The sequence below is a fragment of the Pleurodeles waltl genome, chromosome 5, assembly GCF_031143425.1.
Source record: "Pleurodeles waltl isolate 20211129_DDA chromosome 5, aPleWal1.hap1.20221129, whole genome shotgun sequence".
Classification (NCBI taxonomy): Eukaryota; Metazoa; Chordata; class Amphibia; order Caudata; family Salamandridae; genus Pleurodeles; species Pleurodeles waltl.
The window spans coordinates 1,845,051,977-1,845,072,773 of NC_090444.1; the positions used below are offsets into that span (position 1 = coordinate 1,845,051,977).

The 20,797-nt window shown below is 45.4% G+C and overlaps 1 protein-coding gene across 2 annotated transcripts; it reads right to left on the reverse strand.

Annotated features, from left to right (window-relative positions):
* Positions 1 to 2,135: 2,135 nt before the first annotated feature.
* SAYSD1 (SAYSVFN motif domain containing 1) lies at positions 2,136 to 18,831 on the reverse strand. 2 transcript variants are annotated; one of them, XM_069236327.1, is made up of 2 exons: positions 18,301 to 18,831; positions 2,136 to 3,867 (listed from the first exon to the last, which is right to left on the reverse strand). In XM_069236327.1, the coding sequence occupies exons 1-2, from the start codon at positions 18,457 to 18,459 to the stop codon at positions 3,532 to 3,534; spliced, it is 495 nt and encodes a 164-aa protein (XP_069092428.1). In that variant the 5' UTR covers positions 18,460 to 18,831; the 3' UTR covers positions 2,136 to 3,531. The 2 variants fall into 2 exon arrangements, with proteins under 2 accessions (XP_069092428.1, XP_069092429.1); XM_069236328.1 differs by lacking the exon at positions 18,301 to 18,831 and adding an exon at positions 17,668 to 18,280.
* Between the last annotated feature and the right edge of the window lie 1,966 nt (positions 18,832 to 20,797).

A 20,797-nucleotide genomic window follows, 5' to 3' on the forward strand; every position in this document is an offset into this window, starting at 1 on the left:
CTACAGACCACTGGGATCATGGAATTATACCAACAATGCCAGGATGGCATAGAGGGGGCAATTCCATGATCTTAGACATGTTACATGGCCATATTCGGAGTTACCATTGTGAAGCTACATATAGGTAGTGACCTATATGTAGTGCACACGTGTAATGGTGTCCCCGCACTCATAAAGTTCAGGGAATTGGCTCTGAACAATGTGGGGGCACCTTGGCTAGTGCCAGGGTGCCCTCACACTAAGTAACTTTGCACCTAACCTTTACCAGGTAAAGGTTAGACATATAGGTGACTTATAAGTTACTTAAGTGCAGTGTAAAATGGCTGTGAAATAACGTGGACGTTATTTCACTCAGGCTGCAGTGGCAGGCCTGTGTAAGAATTGTCAGAGCTCCCTATGGGTGGCAAAAGAAATGCTGCAGCCCATAGGGATCTCCTGGAACCCCAATACCCTGGGTACCTCAGTACCATATACTAGGGAATTATAAGGGTGTTCCAGTAAGCCAATGTAAATTGGTAAAAATGGTCACTAGCCTGTTAGTGACAATTTTGAAAGAAATGAGAGAGCATAACCACTGAGGTTCTGATTAGCAGTGCCTCAGTGAGACAGTTAGGCACTACACAGGGAACACACACATATAGGCCACAAACTTATGAGCACTGGGGTCCTGACTAGCAGGGTCCCAGTGACACATAACAAACATACTGAAAACATAGGGTTTTCACTATGAGCACTGGGCCCTGGCTGGCAGGATCCCAGTGAGACAGTGAAAACACCCTGACATACACTCACAAACAGGCCAAAAGTGGGGGTAACAAGGCTAGAAAGAGGCTACTTTCTCACAGTGGGTGGCAGAATGCTGAAATTGCATGACAAGTGCAAAGCTTCTGTGACGGACCAATGCGTAGTGGAAATTGTCTAACAGGATTATCGGATACCGTTGCAAGAAAGACTGGTCGTATTTTTTCACCCTAGGCCAATGTCCAAGGCTCCACCTAAATGGAAGGCACTGTTGGAAGTAATCTATGGCTTGTGGCTGAAGAATGTAATAAAGTCATCCCTGAGGGCTGTTAGTGGGAGTAACTCATGCTAAAGCCTTGTGGGCTTCCCTTACCTTGAAGACTGGCTCTTTCCTTCTTCATGTTTTTAGGGAAGCACAATAAGTGGAGGGATTTTGGGGTATTGGAAGAACACAGGTTTTTGCGAAACCGCAGGAAACCTCTCCATCTGACTCCAACTGAGGACGTGCGGTATAGAGGCTCACTCTTCAGGACAAACTTGGGCAGGGTGCCAACAGCCAGGCAGCAGAAAATGACATTTTATTTAATCCTGTTTGGCAAAAGAATCCCCAAGAGTGAGGAAATGATTGACAGTACAAAGGTTGATGGTTTCAGAAGTGCTGATTATACCACAAGTGAGGGCACCTCTCTGTCCGCTGGTCACCCATCTGTTGAACCAATGGGAGCTCAAACCAATGCAGTACAAGAACAAGATCCCGGTGGGCAATGCTGAGCAAGAACTGCAGTTTAGGGTGGATCAGTTGAATTTACCTAAAGCGGTCTCTATGGAGTACTCTCCCAAAATCTTGACCATGGATGCAAGTGGGATAGGTTGGAGACATTCTGGACTGTCAGCTGATCCAGGGAATCTGGTCTGTGGTACAAAAGCAGTTGGGGAGAGTTGGAGACAGTACACTAAGTGCTTCTACATTTCTCCCCAGTTCTGAAGGGACACAATATTTGATAAAAAACAAGACAACAATGTGGTGGAAGCCTAAATGAACCGTGCAGGGGGCTTAAGAGTGGAATCATTGTTGTCTCTGGTGCAGGAGATATTCTCCTGGGCAGAAATCAATCTCCTGTCTCTTCAAGCAGATCACTTTCGAGGCAGGGAGACCCAGCTTGTAGATCATTTGAGCAGGGTTTTCCAATCTTCAGTGGAGCCGGTGCAGGCATCAGTTGCTTTGGAATTTCTCTTCATGGCACTTTTCTGCTTTTCATACTAACAAATCCAATTTCTAGCACATGGTTGCATGTTTTCTAGCGCCTTCCCTGAAGTTATAGAAAAAATAAATTCAGTGACTTTCGTGCAATCCTTTCAACAAAATTCTATATATAAAATAACCCAGGACAATATTTGCCAAGAACCGACAAGCAGAACAACAAACCAATCCTTTACTGTGTGTTTTTAAAATATGTATCGACAACATGATCATTTCCCTACCTTTTTCAAACATTTAACAGTGTGTCCACTTCTTTTCACTTTGTCTTGATAGGAGTGTTCAGTGCCGCACAGCAAGGCCATTCTAATTCAACCAAGGTTAATAATGCATGACGGTTGGAGATCGAATTCCATTGACACAACATGAACTACTACAAAAGGTGGGTGCAGTGTAACTTTAAATTCCCTCCATTATTTAGATGGGTCACTCTTTCCCATCTAGGCAAGGAGGGCTAGCTTCTTATTTTCATTAAACAGTGAACACCGTTAACACCAAATATTGTGAATGTTATTATGTAGTTACTGACATTGACTTAAGCATTTAAAAATGTAGTGGTCCTGGAGCTTAACACAATTAATGAGTTTGCAAAACTTGTTTAGTTAGAGGCAAACTATAACTGAAATACACTGCATAGAACTAAAATACAATCAATGTTCCAAGCTAACCGTCTGCACAGTTAATAACATACAATGCAGATGACCTCCCAATGTTTATGGAATAACAGAATGTCCAGCAGCAAAGTTGCATTACCAGTATACATCGATGCAACAGCGGCTTCTCCATAAGGGTAGAGAAGCTTCGTCTCACTAACAAAAACGCCCCCAGAAAGCCCCAGAGATTAAAATTAAAATGGTTATAAAGGTAATTTATTACCATTTTATTTCTCACCAACCCATCCCGAACTGAGTGTCAGGAGGGGGCAGGGTCATTGCAGGGAGGAGTGGTGGGTTGTGCAATCAAGTTTAGAGTGTGCATGTCACTTTGGCCAGCTGCTTTCCAACAGCCAGCCAGACATGCGCATTTTAAAAAACTCTCTAACCCAGCTGCTTTAGAATTCTAGTTTGAGAGCAAGCACAGCCCTCCAGTGCCCTTGAAAGCGCTGAAAGGCCACTCCATCCAATCCTGGTGCTTCTCTCATGCTGGTTATAAGCATGACAGCAGCACCAGGATTGGTTAGGGGAGATGGCTGGGGCCAGCGCTGAAGCCTGGAGGAGACAGAGAAGAAGAACACCGGAACGGAGCTAGGAGGACGCGTCCAGCAGCAAGCAAAGTAAGTAACTATTTCTTTATTTTAGTATATAGGTGCCTTTTGTGTAGAGACGCCCACCCACCACCCATGTGCCAGCCCCACCAGTCTCCGTAGTATGTACTGATGTATAAAACGCATCCAGCAACTGCTCTGTCTGCCATTCTTTGCAAGTTGACATGACTTTCAAAGAGGTGTTGGTCCTTTGGTCTTGCCTAGTATTAAGGCACACAAAGTGATGCTTTTTGTTTATTTCGCAGCCAACCTTCTGGGAAATGAAGACCTAAAAACCAAGCAAGGGTCGATACTGTAGTTCCCTTTCAAGCTGTTCAGCAGTCAGAGTTCCTTGGATGGACTCACAACCTGGGTTGAAGACCGAGTATGCACTCTTCTCCCCGGGTTTCTTCTCTCCAGGCCCACGCATTCCTTCATATATCCAATAAAACATGGACAGAACAAAGTACACCAGGCCAAACTCCAGTTCCACAAACAGGCCCAGAAGAACCAACCAGAGGAGAAACTTTAGAAGAAGCGTCTTTGTTAGTAGAGAGCTAACCGGCTTTGACTGCTGAGGGTATGAACCATCTTCAAAAGAACTGGTCGGGAGTACTGGTGCTATCTAGAACACAAGAGAAGCCAATTAGCGGAGGGAATACTGGAAATCAGAGAAACACTTCTTGAAAACACGCCGAAAGGCAAGAACAAATGTTGGGAAATGTTTAAATATAATCTGGTTACTGTACCCATGTCTCGTTTGCATATGACTTTAGAAGCAGGAATAAAGAGAAACAGGCTACACAAAAAACAAACCTGATCCACACATATTTAAATGGAATAACACCTTTGGCTACCATTCCTTGAATCTAATAAATGAACTAATAAAAAAATAAATTCAAGGTTAAAAGTTCCTAAAGGGAACATGTCAACACATTGAAGGCAAAACAAATTATCAGATTGTTTTTTTTCTAAGCTGGTTGTTAGTTTTGTATTTTAGACACAGGGGAGGTTTTCAAGAGTAAATACCAAGAAGCATGAACTACTTAGTGACACAATTGTTAAAGGTGGGAACAGGAGTATGGGGAAAACTGAAGGGGGTGCGTCATTTGATGGACTGAGAGAACACAGCAGGCAGCCCACTAAGGTGATACAATACCAACAGACATTGAGTATTTCTTAAAACCTTTAGGATGGAGGCATTGAAAAGAGGGACGACGACATATAATGACCATCTCCCCCCTACAGCTGATCCTCCCTGAAGGACAGAGGCAGAGAGGGAAATACTGTGCACAAGCTTAAATGCCAAGCACACAGCTAGAGCATGCATAACAAAAATCCATTCAAACAGTGACGCGAGAACTGACAATGGACCTTTTCTGCAGATACTGAGCCCGCTATTGTCTCCTTAGTGTCCCAAGGACTAAGGTACCAGTGCATGCTTGATCCTCAGAGAGTAGCTGACATGCGCAGGCAACGGTGTGACTCAGGCTGGGGTGCAGGTGGAGCATGACACGGTAATCACAAACAATAAAAGGACAATGACCACTCAGTGCTATTTCTTTTAAGGATGAATACAACTTTAATAAGCAGGAAGTAGGGGAAACTCACAAATAAAAGAAGAAAACAGACCCACAGACATTTTTGCCAAGTATTTCAGTGCCATTCAACAAGAAATTCCTGTTGTACTAATGCGTTGGGCTCAGCAGAAACCTACGGCACTGTGATTATGAAGATTTGGCAATCAAAGATCTGGATCTGTCCTTGGAAGCTGGCAATAGTGTCGTGGAGTTGCAGTAACCGCTCCAGGACTTGGCTCACCTTTCCTCAACTTCCCATGACAGAACATCTCTTGCCAATATTAGAAAGTGGGTTTTGCCAATTCTGAAGTCCCTAACCAAAATTTACAATGCATTCAAGTGAACAAAAATATCATGTTGTGTACCTGGTTCATAAAAGAGTGTTTTCTGTGGCACGCAAAAGTGGTTGTCTGTGCCGGAGAGCTCCATGGGTGGTTATACTTTGTGGATGAACACAAACTACTGTTGAAATGACTAGATCGGCTCTGATGAGGGCTGATGTTACAGTTCAGAGAATCAATGCATGCTGGTCTGAAAAACAGTCTCTGCCATTTGTAGTCCTCACAAATGTTCTTCCTAAACTTTGTGGGAGAATCATTCATTACCGCATGATCCTTGCATAAAGAAAGGGTGTTTCAGTCCTTCAGATGATGCACGCTGAGCACATGGGCCATGACACAGCAAATCAATGCTCTAACCTCCTCCTGCTTCCACACACTCCGCACCCTAAAAAAATCCTTCAAATGGATCCCCCCAGAAACCAGAAAGACAGTCACCCACGCACCCATCAGCAGCAGACTGGACTACGGCAACGCCCTCTATGCCGGCACCACACTCAAACTGAAACGCAAACTCCAAAGAATCCAGAACACAGCCGCGCGCCTCGTCCTTGGCCTCCCCCGACACGAACGAATCTCACCACACCTCAAATCCCTACACTGGCTCCCCATAGACAAGAGAATCACATTCAAGATCCTCATCCACGCACACAAATCCCTCCACAACACCGGCCCAACCTACCTCAATGAAAGAGTAAACTTCCACACTCCCACACGCAACCTCCAATCAGCCGACCTCGCCCTAGCCACAGTCCCCTGCATCCAGCACACCACCACAGGAGGCAGGTCTTTCTCCTACCTCGCCCCCAAAACCTGGAACTCCCTCCCCACCAACCTTCGCAAAACAAAGACCTACTGGTCTTCAGAAAGAACCTTAAGACTTGGCTGTTCGACCAGTGACCATCCCTGGCACCCCCCCATCCTTCCCCCCCAGCGCCTTAAGACCCTCACAGGTGAGTAGCACGCTCTACAAATTTCTTTGATTGATTGATTGATGGGCCAAGTAGCCTCTATCATCCTTGGGTAGGGTGTGGTGAGAATCTGTCTGATGGTGATCAAAAAGAACAAGCTCACAAGAGAAAGACATCTCAAGCACCCCTTTGGTCTTCGTCTTGGACTGTCAGTTTTGATTAGCTGAGTTACAAGTCCCTGTGGTTCCTAAGCTTAGTTGACCAGGCCTAACAAGGCTGGGATGGCAACAGCTGTGGCACTGGTAACACTCCTCTCTGCTGCACACTCTTCTTTTGGAGTCGAAATGAGTAACCTAACTAGACATGGGATCTTATCAGAAACTTCTTTCTGCTCCTGAAGAAGAGAGAAGGTCATAGAGAAGCCCAGTGGGGTTGGTACTGACATTTTGTGCTGGCTTGTTCGGCAGGGACCGCTATAAAATAATATAGAATTGCCTGGTGAAGATCCAGGGCCTGCTGCGAGGCAGAGGGATGGCTGGATAAAGATTTTAGCTCAACAACATGTAGATGAACACCACAAGCGCTTGTCCGAAATGCGCATCCTGGGTCGGCAACACAGGGGAGCAGTAGACAGACATCATCTAAATCTGCATTTACTGTGTCCTTGACTCGCTTTCTGCATTTCAGTGGCAGATAATGCACAAAGCTGCAGCCAAGGATAGTCTGAAATGTACCTTGGTTGATGTAAGATCAATCCGAGCTCATGATATTGAGCTGAAAAGATCCACAGACTGTAATCTACATCTTATCTTTATCACTGAAGCTTGGCTGCAGGAAGCCTTTGGTCCCAACATTATTATCTGGCAGACCCACCTGAGACACATGATATTTTTAGATTTGCCATTTTATGGGAGAAAAGGGGAGGGGTTCACTCTAATCAACTCTTCACACAACCTTATAAGCTCCGTTATCATAAATAATTATATTTTTACGTCTGAACTGATGGAACAATCCCTGTCTTTGTCTCTTTTGGGGGTATTTTCATTTGTGGTTTACAAACTCAGCAGACAAAGGAGCATGTGAAGTCTCCTACCTCTTAGGAAGCTTAGTGCTCAGTCGGATTGTAATTTCACAAACTCACATGGAGGGGAACACTTTCGACAGGATCATGACTAATACAGTTCTGGGCATGTATGCAGGAATAATCAACCTCAACCGCACAATCCATCATCTTCTGTACATACACAACTCCATCTAATGATCAAAAAACAGTCTAAAGAAATAATCCCAATATAAGATCATTCTCCCAAGAAGAGATCTGAGTAGAGTAACCCCAACTTAGGGTGAGTCTGGTCTGATAGTGCGTCCAGCTACAACTTTACCCTTAAGAATTATTGAAATACAGTCGCCCCTTTGAAATCTGCTAGAACCATATGGGCTGGATAAACGGTTTGCACAGGAATTCAAAAGATAGGAAAATGAATCCAAAAACCTTTTAAGAAAAAGCCAAAACGATAAACCAGAGGACCGACTTGGAGAAAAATAATAAAAATCTTAACACAGAATCCTGTGTATGAAAGATATAAGAAGGGAATAACAAGATTCAAATATGAATATATTAAAACAAATAAAAAAATAAAAATAAACAAAGCGAAAGAGATTTTTAAAACCATTGTGTATTTGGCACGATCCAAGAAACTAGACAATGTCCGGAATTATTTGTGACACTATACAGGATTATTTCTCCAATGACATGCTTAATACAACAGGATGATACAGAAAAGGCCAAATACCTTGAGGCACTTGGCCATAAAGAATCAGTATCCCTCCAAGCTGGAAATAGGCAAACCTTGTGCTTTAAAGAAATCACCAATGGCAACGTTACTGGTCATTTCACGATTTTTGAAGAAGTTCGATCATAACATTCCAGCTCTGAAGGGACTCCTCCTTCGGACGAATATCATCTTCATAACTAGCTTAATCACCTAAAAGGCCATAAGAAACAAAACCCCAATATACCTGGCAAAGTACACCACCTCAGACAGACATCCCCAGACTTAAAACGAAGATGTACAATAGGAAAAAATTCAGAAGCCAGGTGTTTGGTTTCCACACAGCCAAGCCTAGGAAACACCATCCCCGCTGACAATAGAAGTGCCCTGATCCTCCTCCAATCAATTCAGGAAGAAAGCGAAGACACATCACTTCAAGTACTGTTACCCTACCTCAGCAGTAGAATTCACTTATTACCTGCTTCATTGGGCACAAGCTCATGATTCAACACTCGCTTGGTTCCCAGCGCTACACAAGAACTTTTACGCACCGTTTCAAACAGTGGACTGGTGTTCAGTCAGATTATAAACTAACACACTCACAAGGAAGAGCAGATCTTGGACCGGATCGTGTTCTTGAATAATGTTTACTTCAATTCTGGAGGAAAGCGATTGCAAGAGCTCCAGTTCCTTTTCCATGATGGCTGACGGCGCATGGATGAGGAGAGTCCAGGTGCTACCGGCAGACAGGATAAAAGCTCATGCTCCACTACATGCAGTCCAAACAGTGCTTGTTGTGCCACAGCCATGCACTGAGTTCCAATACGCAGAGAGCATATGAATATGGTAAACTGGCATGCCACACGATGTACTGCAGGACTCTTTTGCAGGATGATGGCAAGTGAGGAAGAAGCGGTGCTTCAGGTCACTTCCCTGGATTAGGACCTCTATCATCATGCACCACTGCAATGTGTCTCAGATGTCTAGCAGCTGGTCTACCAGACACAAAAAGATAAGTGCCTGGATTATCAGGGCATCCCTCTTCTCCTGCAACTCTCTACTCCCCCACAGTTACCACTAACACTCTAAGAGCAGGATCATCCAATTTCAGTTTCCTGAAGCAATCCCTACTCCTGTGAAGGAGATAAGAGCTTAGGAGTCCACATTCTTTCCTATTCCATTGCTATGATGCTTCATAGAGGAAGGGGACACACCAATGCTGATGGGCTCTTTAGAGAAGGATACAAAGCGGGCTATGGGCCTAATGGTCTCTCATTCCTAAATCTGGCAATGTGGCACAAAGGGTGTGTTTGTTTTATCCGAAGGATGATATCTGAGGAATTCAGCAAGAAGCTATTAACAATCCTTAATGCAATTAGTATTAATCGAACTGGCCAATGTTCCTCTTTCAACAGCCTCATGACGTTAGTTATCTTTTTCTTCCCCACACGTGAAATGCTAATAAAGGTGTTATCCGGGTCAAGAACATGAAATCTATAAGCCACTTTGGAAACTTACCATGGCCTCCCACCCTTCCTGTTGTGATCGACATCTGTAAAGACAGGACCATGTTGTCTGTGGCCACTGAACACTTCTCCTGGACCAGGTAAAACTGACCCATGAGGGAGGACAGGGTGTTGTGACAAACCCCGTGATTGGCCTCTCTACCACTACTGGGTTTCATTATTTCTTCTCATGATAATAATTTTTTCCAGTGACAAGACATTAGGGTCAGACAGGGTAAAAATCACATCTACACTTAGTAATGTTTTTCAGGTGCACCAGAATCCAAATCTTGAAAGCTCACAGAGGCTACATTGCAACACTTTCCAGGGTAGGCAATCCTAGATTCAGTCACAAGGTCCAAGGGGGTAATTTCCCAAATGCACATTATTATGCAGACGTGCATTGGTTTCTCCATGTCACATGCTTAGATTCCTGTTGGGGGTGTCACCTTTAAAATAGCAACGTTCCATGGGTTGCTGAATCTTTTATTTATTTGCATCTTTTATCTCCAGCTCAAAGAGGTCCTGCCACTTTTAGTCGAGGCGCTTCTTCTTCCAGTAGGTGCACATCCCCATTGCTTGGAGTGCGGTCACTATGTCCACCAGATGCACTGCTGTTGTGTGGCTTCTCTCTTTAGAAGAGACGCCTTTCCCTTGAAAGTTACATTGACAGTGTTCTAGTTATCCGCTCCTAGTCACAGAAGGGCCATTCTGGAGAGCAAATGCTGCAGGGACATGGGACAGTGATAATCACTGCTTTGTTTGTAAAATACTGTTCTTGTCTATATTAAAGTATCTGTCTTTATAAAGTAAACCAATGACATGCAATCCTTTATTAAAGGATTTTAAAGTGTCTTACAATACCCTGAGTGTCTGAACCTACATACCCTCCTCGAGTGGCCTCAGACCGCTCTGCCTCGTTACCACACAGTGAAGTACTAAAGAGCAGTCCCTCGTTGATCCATCATTACCAGTGCATTCATCTCGATAACAGCTTATTTACAACTTGCACCTCAGCCACATCCGCTGCCAGATAGTAAACAAGCATTTGCAATGCAGTAGGTCTCACATTTTCTTGAGTTATAGCTACTGACATTGTAAATTCATAACCGGACTTTTCTTGCACATAAATTGGTCAACCCTGCCTCATAATTTCATCTTTTCCTGCCATATAATTCTACTTGCCCTGCATAAAACTAAAGCACTTCCATTTACCTTCTTTCTCTATCTGCAGCAAAAAATGAAAATGTTGCTATTTAGCAGTGTTTAATTGGGCAAAGCTTAATTGAAGCACGCTAATGTGTTTACTGAAAGCAAATATTGTAGGAAAGTACACTGTTTTTGTCGTGGTTACCCCCATGTTCTGCCTGATGGCAGGTTGCTTGACTGTGTTCACTGGGATCCTGCTAACCAGGATCCCAGAGATTATGATCTCTCTCCTCTAACTTTGGTTGCTTCATACTTGTAACCCAGTATTTCACCCACAATTGGCATACTGGTCCCAACTTATAAGTCTCTAGTATATGGTACCTAGGTACCCAGGGCATTGGGGCTTCAGGGGATCCCTATGGGCTACAGCATATATTTTGCCACCCATGGATAGGCCATGCAAAGGCTTCTGCAGGGCTGCCATTGCAGCCTGCGTGCAAAGGTGCATGCACCCTTTCACTGCCATTTACACTGCACCAGGTCACATATAAGTCACCCCTATGGTACGCCCTCCAGCCCTGAGGGCTGGCTGCAGAGTACCTGCGTGTGAGGGCACCCCTGCAATAGCAGAGGTGCCCCACCACCTCCAGGACCATTTTCCAGGACTTTGTGAGTGCAGGAACGCCATTTTATGCGTGTACTGGATATAGGTCACTACCTATGTCCAGCTACATAATGGTAACCCGGAACATAGGCATGTTTGGAATCAAACATGTTGGAATCCTACCCCAAAGGCTTTTGCAAACAGTGGTTGTATGATTCCATGCACTCTGGGGGCTCCTTAGAGGACCCCCAGTATTGCCATTTCAGCCTTCTGAGGGATTCCAGGCAGCCCAGGCTGCTGCCACCACCCAGACAGGTTTCTGCCCTCCTGTTGCTTGAAAAGCTCAAGCCCAGGAAGGCAGAACAAAGGATTTCCTTTGGGAGAGGGGTATTACACCCTCTCCCTTTGGAAATAGGTGTTACAGGCTTGGGAGGAGTAGCCTCCCCAAGCCCTGGAAATGCTTTGAAGGGCACATTTGGTGCCCTCCTTGCATAATCCAGTCTACACCAGTTAAGGGACCCCCAGTTCCTGCTCTGGCACGAAACTGGACCAAGGAAAGAGGAGTGACCACTCCCCTGTCCATCACCACCCCAGGGGTGGTGCTCAGAGCTCCTCCAGAGGGTCCCTGGGTACTGCCATCTTGTTTCCAAGGATGGCAGGGAATTCTTGGAGCATCTAAGTGTCCAGTGCCAGCAGGTAACGTCAGAGCCCTCCCCTGATAGGAGCTTACCTGGTTAGGTGACCAATCCCTCTTTCAGGGCTATTTAGGATCTCTTCTTTGGGTGATTCTTCAGATCTGGATTGCAAGACTCCAGCAGGATTCCTCTGCATCCTCCACTTCACCTTCTCACCGAAGAAACTGCATCTGGACCCTCCAGGAACTCTACAAACTGCGACAAAGAGGCCAAGACGAATTCTGCAACTTTGTATCTTCAGTTCCTGCCAGAAACTGCAACTGATTCCCAGTTGTGCATCCTCAGAGGACAGCCTGTCTTCAGCCTGCGCCAAAAGAGCAAAGGAATCTCCCTAGGGGTGAAGGTATCACTCCCCCGACCAGTGCCGTGGATCCCCACACCTGCTGAGCTGTGTAGATCCTGCATCACGGCTGGTGGACTGAAGTGGTCCTGACGTCCTACTGTCCAACTTTGGTGGAGGTAAGAGCTTGCCTTGCCACACAAGACAGTACCCCCATGCACCGCGTGTTTTGCAGTTGCCAAGGCTTGTTGGTGTCCTTCCACGAAGTTCTTTGTGCACTGTGCAGCTCCAGCCCCCAGCACTCCATCCTGTGACGCTCAGCTTCCTGAGTGGTTGTCCGGCGGCATGGGAGCCTTTGTTATAGTGCTGCATGGGCCTCCTTTTGCACCTTCTTTGTCCCTGTGCTGTGGGACTCCTGTGCCTGGTCTTCTGTGGGCTCTCTGAGTTGCTGAGAGACCCCTGTGATTCCCCCTCCTGGGTAGAGTCCACCTGGTCCTGGGCAGCACCATTTTCAGCTAACCATGAGCTTTGCGTTTACCAAGGCTTGTGTGTAGACTTCGGCGACGCAAACCAGACTGCAATCTTCCATCCAGCGTGGGACATCACTTGCACCAACCAGGAACCCGACGCTGTCTTCTTGGGTACAATCCTGACAGTTCTTCTCCACTGGTGGTTCTTCTTTTGCACCTTCATCCAGGTTAGTAGGGTTTCCTGTTCTTCCTGGACTCTTCTGTGCTTCTTGGACTTGGTACCCTTCTTCCACAGGTCATCAGATCCAGGAATCCACTGTTGGTGTCTTGCAGTCTCTTCTGGTTCTTGCATAATCTTTTTTCTCATGTCTGTGTGTCTTCTGGGAAAGTTACTGTGTTTTACTCCTGCTTTCCTGGGTACTGGGGGGGTTCTAGTACTTACATTTGGGGGTTTCTAGTACTCCCAGCACCACTCTCCACACTACATTTGCCTAGGTGGAAAACCGACATTCGCATTCCATTTATTTAGTATATGGTTTGTGTTCCCCCTAGGCCCATTTCTAACTATTGTGATTTTCACTAATTGCACTGTTTTCTTGCCTATTTCTGCATACTAGTGTATGTCATTTGTGTATTACTTACCTCCTAAGAGAGTATAGTCTCTATGGTATTTTTGGTATTTGTGTCACCAACATAAAGTACCTTTATTTTTGTAACACTGAGTATTTTCTTTCATGTGTGTAAGTACTGTGTGACTGCAGTGATATTGCATGAGCTTTGCGTGTCTCCTAGTTAGGCCTTTGCTACTCCTCCACAGTACCCCTAGAGAGCCTGGCTTCTAGACACTGTCTACATTTCACTAATAAGGGATACCTGGACCTGGTATAATGTGTTTAAGTACCACAGGTATCCACCACAAACCAGGCCAGCTTCCTACAAATATGTGCTTACAAAATACACAATTTCCACTTAAAAACTATAGTTGAACCGCGGAACACACTGGCCACAGAAAATAAATATTTTTTATAAGCTAATGCCTGCATATTAATACAATTCTTTCTTTTTAATATTTATGTTTACGTGTTGTTTTACTGGTGTGTCCCATATGGTGTTTGGCTGCATTTTACACTGTTTAGGTGTGATTAACTCCCCAAAGTTTTATAGCATTTGATAACATCGCTGCTGTCTACAGAGCAAGCCAGACATTTACAGTCTTTCATCCGGGTGATGCTGCCCTTTCACAAACACATACATGCTAGTGTTTCTGCTCTCTGCTTTTGTTTTTCACATTAAACTTTCACCTCCCCAACAGTCTTTTTTATGTTGATTTGCTGTATTTCACAGTGTTTATGAGCAAAGAGTGACTCATGTCACTGTGTTCAAAAATATTTTCTGCAACATGATAACATCTTGCTGTTTAAACTTCCAGCCTGACAGCTTGTTTATAGTTTGGAGCGGAAGGGCATTTTCACATGTTAGAATTTGCATTTCTAATAAATTATTCTTTACTTTGCCCACAGTATATCAGTGAGGCAGAAAAATAACTGATATCCCTTTAACAAAAATTTGAGCCCTGCATCGGAACTCACCAGCTCAAATTAAGCACTGCAAACACAACAAGTGTGTCTTCTTTAGATCAAGCTGTTACTCTACACAGAAGGCTGATTTATTCTTCGTTGATAGCTAAGCCATGAGCTTTATGTTTTTAGCTTACGAGAACCACAATTGCCTTATTAGTATAAACGAAAAGTATGTTTTTTCTAGGTTCAGTTATCACTTTACACCGCACGCTAATAACTGCTGCATATGCTTTTACGAGTACTGAATACTGAAGCAGGCTAATTTGAAATTGCAAAGAAGCAAATTTTCCGTTGTTTGTGGTGCGCTTTCGTTTTGGTTTTGTTATGACTTTCCCAAGTATCTCTTTTGGTCATACTAAATGCAGCGCTGTAAGCAAGAGATGAAGCTTGGAATTATTATGAGGCAGTGCAGAGAGTTAAAGTGGCTATTGCAAAGAACGTGTTGTACGCAGATCACAGACTGCATTTAATTTTTAAATGGTAAAATAACTCTGGAGAGAGAACGTACTTTTCTCTAGTGGATGCTTGGACTAATTATAAGGTAGCGCAGAAGGTTAATGTGCCTGCTGCGAGGAACATGAACTAGTCATATCAGAACTAGCAACTAATGTAACAAGCTCACACGAAAGGCGATATTTATGGGCTGCAGGCAAGCAGCGGAAACTTCCCTGGAAGAACAGATGGGGATGGTTTTCGTTAAAGCTCTTGTTTTTTAAAGCGATTGAAACCGGGGGCCGGCTCAGCAACCTTCGCTCCTGATAGGCAGGGAGGATTTTGGTTTGTGCGCCGTTTCTAAGCAGTACCGTAGTACCCCCATAGTGAAAAACAAAAGAGGGCAGAAAAGGCATACGACAGAAATAAGTACAACACACGCCAAAGACATGATCAGTAAACAACTAATTAAAAAAAATGAAAGTAATACGGTTTCACATAAGTGAGCCGACGGCTGCCATGAGCATCAGCATGAAGAGACACAAAAGGAAAAAGAAGTTCGCTCGCAGTCGAACATATCAGCATAAGTGCAATTAGCCAAGTAACAGGAGCGATGGCCAAGGCGTTAACAAAACCGCCCTAAGGAGGGACAAAGGTAAAGCATTTACCAACAAAATGAAAGGATTTTTTGAAAGGTAAGCCCATCAACGATTGACAGTGATGGGCGTGCGGTGGGTGTTGTTAAAAGCCCAGATACATACCAACACGTCGGAAAATCAGCGCTTGTACGCTGCTGTTCTCAATCTAAAAACCACAGCAGTTAACCTGAGGGCTCCCAAAAGAAGAAGAAAGTGATACTGTCACAGGACAACATTGAGCTACGCTTTGTATGTGAATGCTATATAGGGTTTGGTATCATATCTTGTACCCAGATGGTGCTGGCTGGGACCCCAGTGGTGAATTACAGGACCGACCATGGTGCCCAGTAGCCTACCATTGTCTCAGGGCACAATAAAGAGAACTCAAAAGTGGAACTTTTACATGAAGTTCTACAGCAAGCTTTCTGCAGCCTTTTCAGTATTAAAGTATTGTGAACACTTGATAAAAGCGGTTATTTTGTCTTAACAACTTTTCTAGTTTGGCTGAGACATTCTTACCATGCTCAGTAATTCTGTAACCAAACTACTTAAGCATACTGCTTGTATTTCAGCAGTCAGGTACAGCAAGATGTGATATATGTTTTTCTTTAAGATAATTTACTTCAATACCTCTCCATCTCTCATTACGGATACACTTAAAATATGAGTGGGCTTTACCAGGTCATATATATATTTTGGTACAGTAAGGAGCAAAGTCTACTTGGTATTCCCCAAAACGTCAGTGTATGCAGTAAGTATGTTATCCGATAAATACCAAACACCTTGTTATCGGATTAGATCATTTCAGCCTACTTGTAATCAGGCCCCTAGAGAGGAATCATGCTCTCCACTGTATCTTTCAATCTCCTTTTGTTGGGAGCACTGCAAACTCTTCTCTGACCTACAAGTGGGGGTCCGTGCCTTACTCTAGAAGTGAAGGGGGACTACACTATTCCATTCTGACAGATTTGGGGAACAGCCTTGCTCTCCTCTTGGCTGCGGGTTTGTGCATCCTCTATCTCAGTGATACTCAACCTAGGGCCCAGGGCCACATACAGCCCTCCTGACCTTTACATGCGGCCCCCTGGGCAACACCAGCACTGGACTCAACTCAGCACTAACATTAAAAATATGTTAAACAGGCATGCATTTATTTAGAGATTAATGTAAGATAAAAAAGGAAGTAACTAGAGTGTCCTGCACTCTTACATGTAGAAACACCTTCATTTAAAAAAAATATCTTGTAGGAAAAGTATAAAAGCATGATAAAGTATATTAGAATTTGAAACGGAGTATATCATTAACATACAGAACTCTTTCACTTTAGTGCATCAGATTATATCAGTGAATTGAGAAGCATTTTTTAATGATAGTTTAGAAACATTAATTTAGAACCTTTTGTTCTTCCCCACAACCCTGAGAGCAATGCCAATAGTGAACTAAGAGGCAAGTTAGTTGTTATGTGCACTCTTTGGGTAGCCTGCGATTATATTATACAAAAACAACATTATAACTTGTTAAATCAACCACCGGAGATTTTGTGCAGCACACATCCTGAAGTCATGTATTTTGAGATCCTCATAAGTGATAATGAAGGCAAAGAAGTGAAATAAGACCGATAATGAAGAAAAAGAGGGAAAGAGAAATCCTCATAAGTGATAATGAAGGCAAAGAAGTGAAATAAAACCGATAATGAAGAAAAAGAGGGAAAGAGAATAAAAGAATTGCCTGGGATCACCCGATTAGTTTAAGTAAAGAACCCGGGATTAATTCCAAAGGGTTTGGCTTCACATTGTGCAGTTCGGACACTGGGTGAATATGTTTGCCTTCCCTAGACCCACCACACCGTCAATATAGCCCAACCACCACCCTGTTGGCATCAGTGCGACCCTCGGTCCCATCCCAGACCAAACTTTGTGACCCCTGAGAAAATGTTTGAGAGTACCCATGTTCTAGCTAGTGGGAGTGTTGAATGCAGACTGCTTGGCTAGTGGCTCTGTGTAGAGCGAATTAAGAGACTGTTCCTGCCTCCGAGACCTGTAGCCCCAGTTGGCAGAAAGCGTGCCTGGTGGCTTGCGGTGCTCCCTCCTGGCACAGGGTGTGCTGGAGGAATAATAGGAGCTCACAAGCCTGCCTTCACTAAGAGGAAAGGGCAACTTATGACAGCTATCCGGTCAGCTACAAGATTCTGACAAGCTGGCCCTTCTCTAGGAAGTTAAGCAGGAAAAATCTTTAGACGACCAGTGCAAGGTTGAAGAAACTGAACGGGTACTGCTGTTTGAAGAGGAGTGTTACTCTGTTGTCTATTTTAAAGTAAACAAACAGTCTGTCTGTCCAGTGTCATCAGAATAACCTCAAACTCCCAAGTCCCTTTGTTCTGTACACATCTGGCATGTACATTAATAAGCAATCACCAGGATCACTGGGCAAAAGGCTGCAGTCCCTCCTTGAAAGCAATGCCCGTGGATTACCTGCTGGCCCCACCACGGAGGAGAAGGCAACTCTTCATAAAATGTCAATGTGTGATGATGTAATGTTGACAGCTTAAAGTGAATAAACACAGCAAAGGTGTCTCCTGGGGGCTTCATCAGAGATGCGACGAATTTACCGTATTTGATAGTTTGAGTCTGGTATATTCAACAGCCGGCTTTCACTTCAATGAAGCACCCTATTCTGTTCTGGGGGGCTCTGAGCTCTTGTCTGGGGCGGCGGGCTCTGCTCTCCCCTCTGTGCTCGCCATCACGGTTGGAAGTTGGGGGAGTGGGAATAGTTCTGCTCGTTCTCCTGTTCTGGACACACAATCTCCCCCCTAAATGTGCATTTACGGGTGGCCCATATGGGCCAGTCTCTATTCTCTTGTGTGCAAAGCTCACAAGTTTCCGTCTAAGGTTGTGCTGTGCATTCTGGGAACTGTGGTCCAGATTTTATAATGCCGTACGCGGGACTACAAGTCCCAGTGTGCACCGCACATTGCTGGACCCGGATAAACCACTGGGCCGGACCCGCCCCCTCTCGTGCGCTGTGGCCGCAGGGCTGAGTCTTTGCCGTGGCTCTGGGGTCTCTGCCCCCTCCGGGACGGGCTCATCCCTCCTGCGGGTCCTCACCTCCGGCCTGAGCGGCTCCTTCCTCTCCTCCGGCTCCAGAGGCGGGCCCCGGTCCTCCCCGCGAGCGGTCCCCATCCCGTAGCACGGCTGGGCTGCCCCGTCTCCGCCGAGGTTAGCCCTTCTCTGCGCGGCTCTGAACTCTGCCAAACGCCGCTCCATCGGCTGCGCCAGCTCAGCATTAGCGGCCTGTCAACAGAGCGGAGGCGAGCTTCCGCCTAACGCCGCACACTCCGCGGAGCGCAGTGCACCGCTGCCCAATCCTTCATGGCCGCCTGTCACCAGAACACGTACAAGATGAGCTTCCGCCTAACGCCGCACACTCCGCGGAGCTCAGTGAACCGCCGCCCAATCCTTCATGGCCGCCTGTCACCAGAACAGGTACAAGATGAGCTTCCGCCTAACGCCGCACACTCCGCGGAGCTCAGTGAACCGCCGCCCAATCCTTCATGGCCGCCTGTCACCAGAACAGGTACAAGATGAGCTTCCGCCTAATGCAGCACACTCCGTGGAACTCAAAGCGCCGCTGCCCAATCCTTCATGGCCGCCTGTCAACGGTACAGTCACAACTCGAACTTCCGCCTAACTGTGCACACTTCGCAGAGCTCAATGCATCTCTGCCCAATCCTTCATGGCCGCCTCTCAACGGTACAGTCACAACTCGAACTTCCGCCTAACTGTGCACACTTCGCAGAGCTCAATGCATCTCTGCCCAATCCTTCATGGCCGCCTGTCAACAGACCAGGTGAGCTTCGCCTAACGCAGCACGCCCCGCAGAACTCAATGCATCTTTGGCCAATTCTACGTCAGGCCCGGAGGCTCAGGTTATGCTGCTCTTTCCATGCTTTATTTTTCTCAGCAGCCAAAAGAAAAAGATTTTATATTTACATTTCCCATAACTCCAATAATCATGTGACCAACCATAGAGATAGTCCACATATATAAACTCCTGAGATCATAAGACCTCCTCTTTCTTTGCTGCTCCGCAGCTAAAGTACACCCTCATTACTTGTTGATAATTGAATTTGTGATTGTTTAGCTCGTCGCTCTGGGAGCGCTACTGATGGTTATTTTGTGTTTGTTTTGTACAGTTATTTATTTATTTAGGCAGCGCTTCCACCTCCCGGGACGCGAAAACGTTTGTCCTCCCTCTAATTGTGGAGCGGTAGAGGGAGCAGAGATGCGGCCGCCATCTCAGGTTGGTCGCATCTCTTTGTTCTAGTCCTCCGGGACATTTTGGCACATGCTCGCATGTTGGTCTTCTCCCGCGAGTTCTGGAGCTCTTACGCAGCGTTAATGGTGAGCTTCACCGTTTTAAGCCATTTCTTCTCCCCAGAAGTCAATTTTATTTCTCTTAGTGCCATATTTATAGCTCCCTACGCCCTGTCGTATCAGAGTGGACCCGGGGTTGTAAAATTGAGCACAGGCTTTACCTAGAGTACTTCAGGCACCTCCCTCCACAGCTTAATTATAATATCTGCCCCTGTTGGGGTTTGCACTCCCCCTGATTGGTACTGTAGTACATCTATATATATATCTACTGTATCATGGCCCAGTATGATCCTTATGAGGAGGACAGAGGTATCCCCCTTCTTTTGAAGAAAGCCTGTTAGAGGCTTTAGATTCTAACATACAATTGTCTGTCAAAGCTCTGGCCAGAGATCTGGGCCACCTGACCCCTCATCTAAAGGGCTTCGCTCGCCAGCAAGGTTGGTTACCTCCGCTGACTACGTCTGCTGATCCTAACCCCACATCTGCCTCACGTGCAAATGGAAAAAGCAAAGGTAAATCTAAGGCAAAGAAGTGGCATTCTGAGGCTTTTGAGAAGTTGTCTACAACAGTTATGAATGAACATCGATACAGCCACGTCCAGCCACAGACATCCTCGGCTGATGACCCTTCAAAATACTGGACCTTTCTGGGTCAGATTCATCCAAAGGATACTCTGATAGTGATCAGGACGACACTCCTGGGCCTAGCAGGAAATTGAGTCATGGCTCAAGGAGTGGACTCCGTGCCTAGACCCCCTAAGGTACTTACGTTTGACCCTCCCTCCGATATTATCCACCCCGTTCCACTAATTCGTTCCCTCTCCCGGATGTTGCACGCTATGTACAAGTACATTTAAGGCAAGGGTTTGACAAAGAGGTCAGGGTGAGGCTGAAATCTGAATGTCCTAGACCGGATCTGGATGGCAAAGTAGCGGACACTCCTGAAGTTGACCCAACCATGGTCAATTTTATGAAAAAATGGGCCAAAGACCCCAAAAAAGGACTGGACAGAGCCTGGCAGTCTTGTCAGAATAAATTGTTGGATATTTCAGGTCCCATTACAAAAATATTAGAATTAGGTTTTCTTGCCAAGGAGTCCGGTGATCAGGTGGATCCAGATGTTTTGATTGACTGGCACAACACACAGTATGTCAGTAGGGTAATGTCAATGTTGCCATGTCCACTGAGCGGCGTTCAATATTCCTGCGTATTGACTCAAAGTTAACTGA

Bases quoted from the DNA above. Each gene is read 5' to 3' on its own strand.
- SAYSD1 (XM_069236327.1), bottom strand. From the start codon at position 18,459: ATGGAGCGGCGTTTGGCAGAGTTCAGAGCCGCGCAGAGAAGGGCTAAC. The intron at 3,868-18,300 runs GTGAGGACCCGC...CTTGTGTTCTAG, and splicing joins AGGAGCCGCTCAGGCCGGAG to ATAGCACCAGTACTCCCGAC.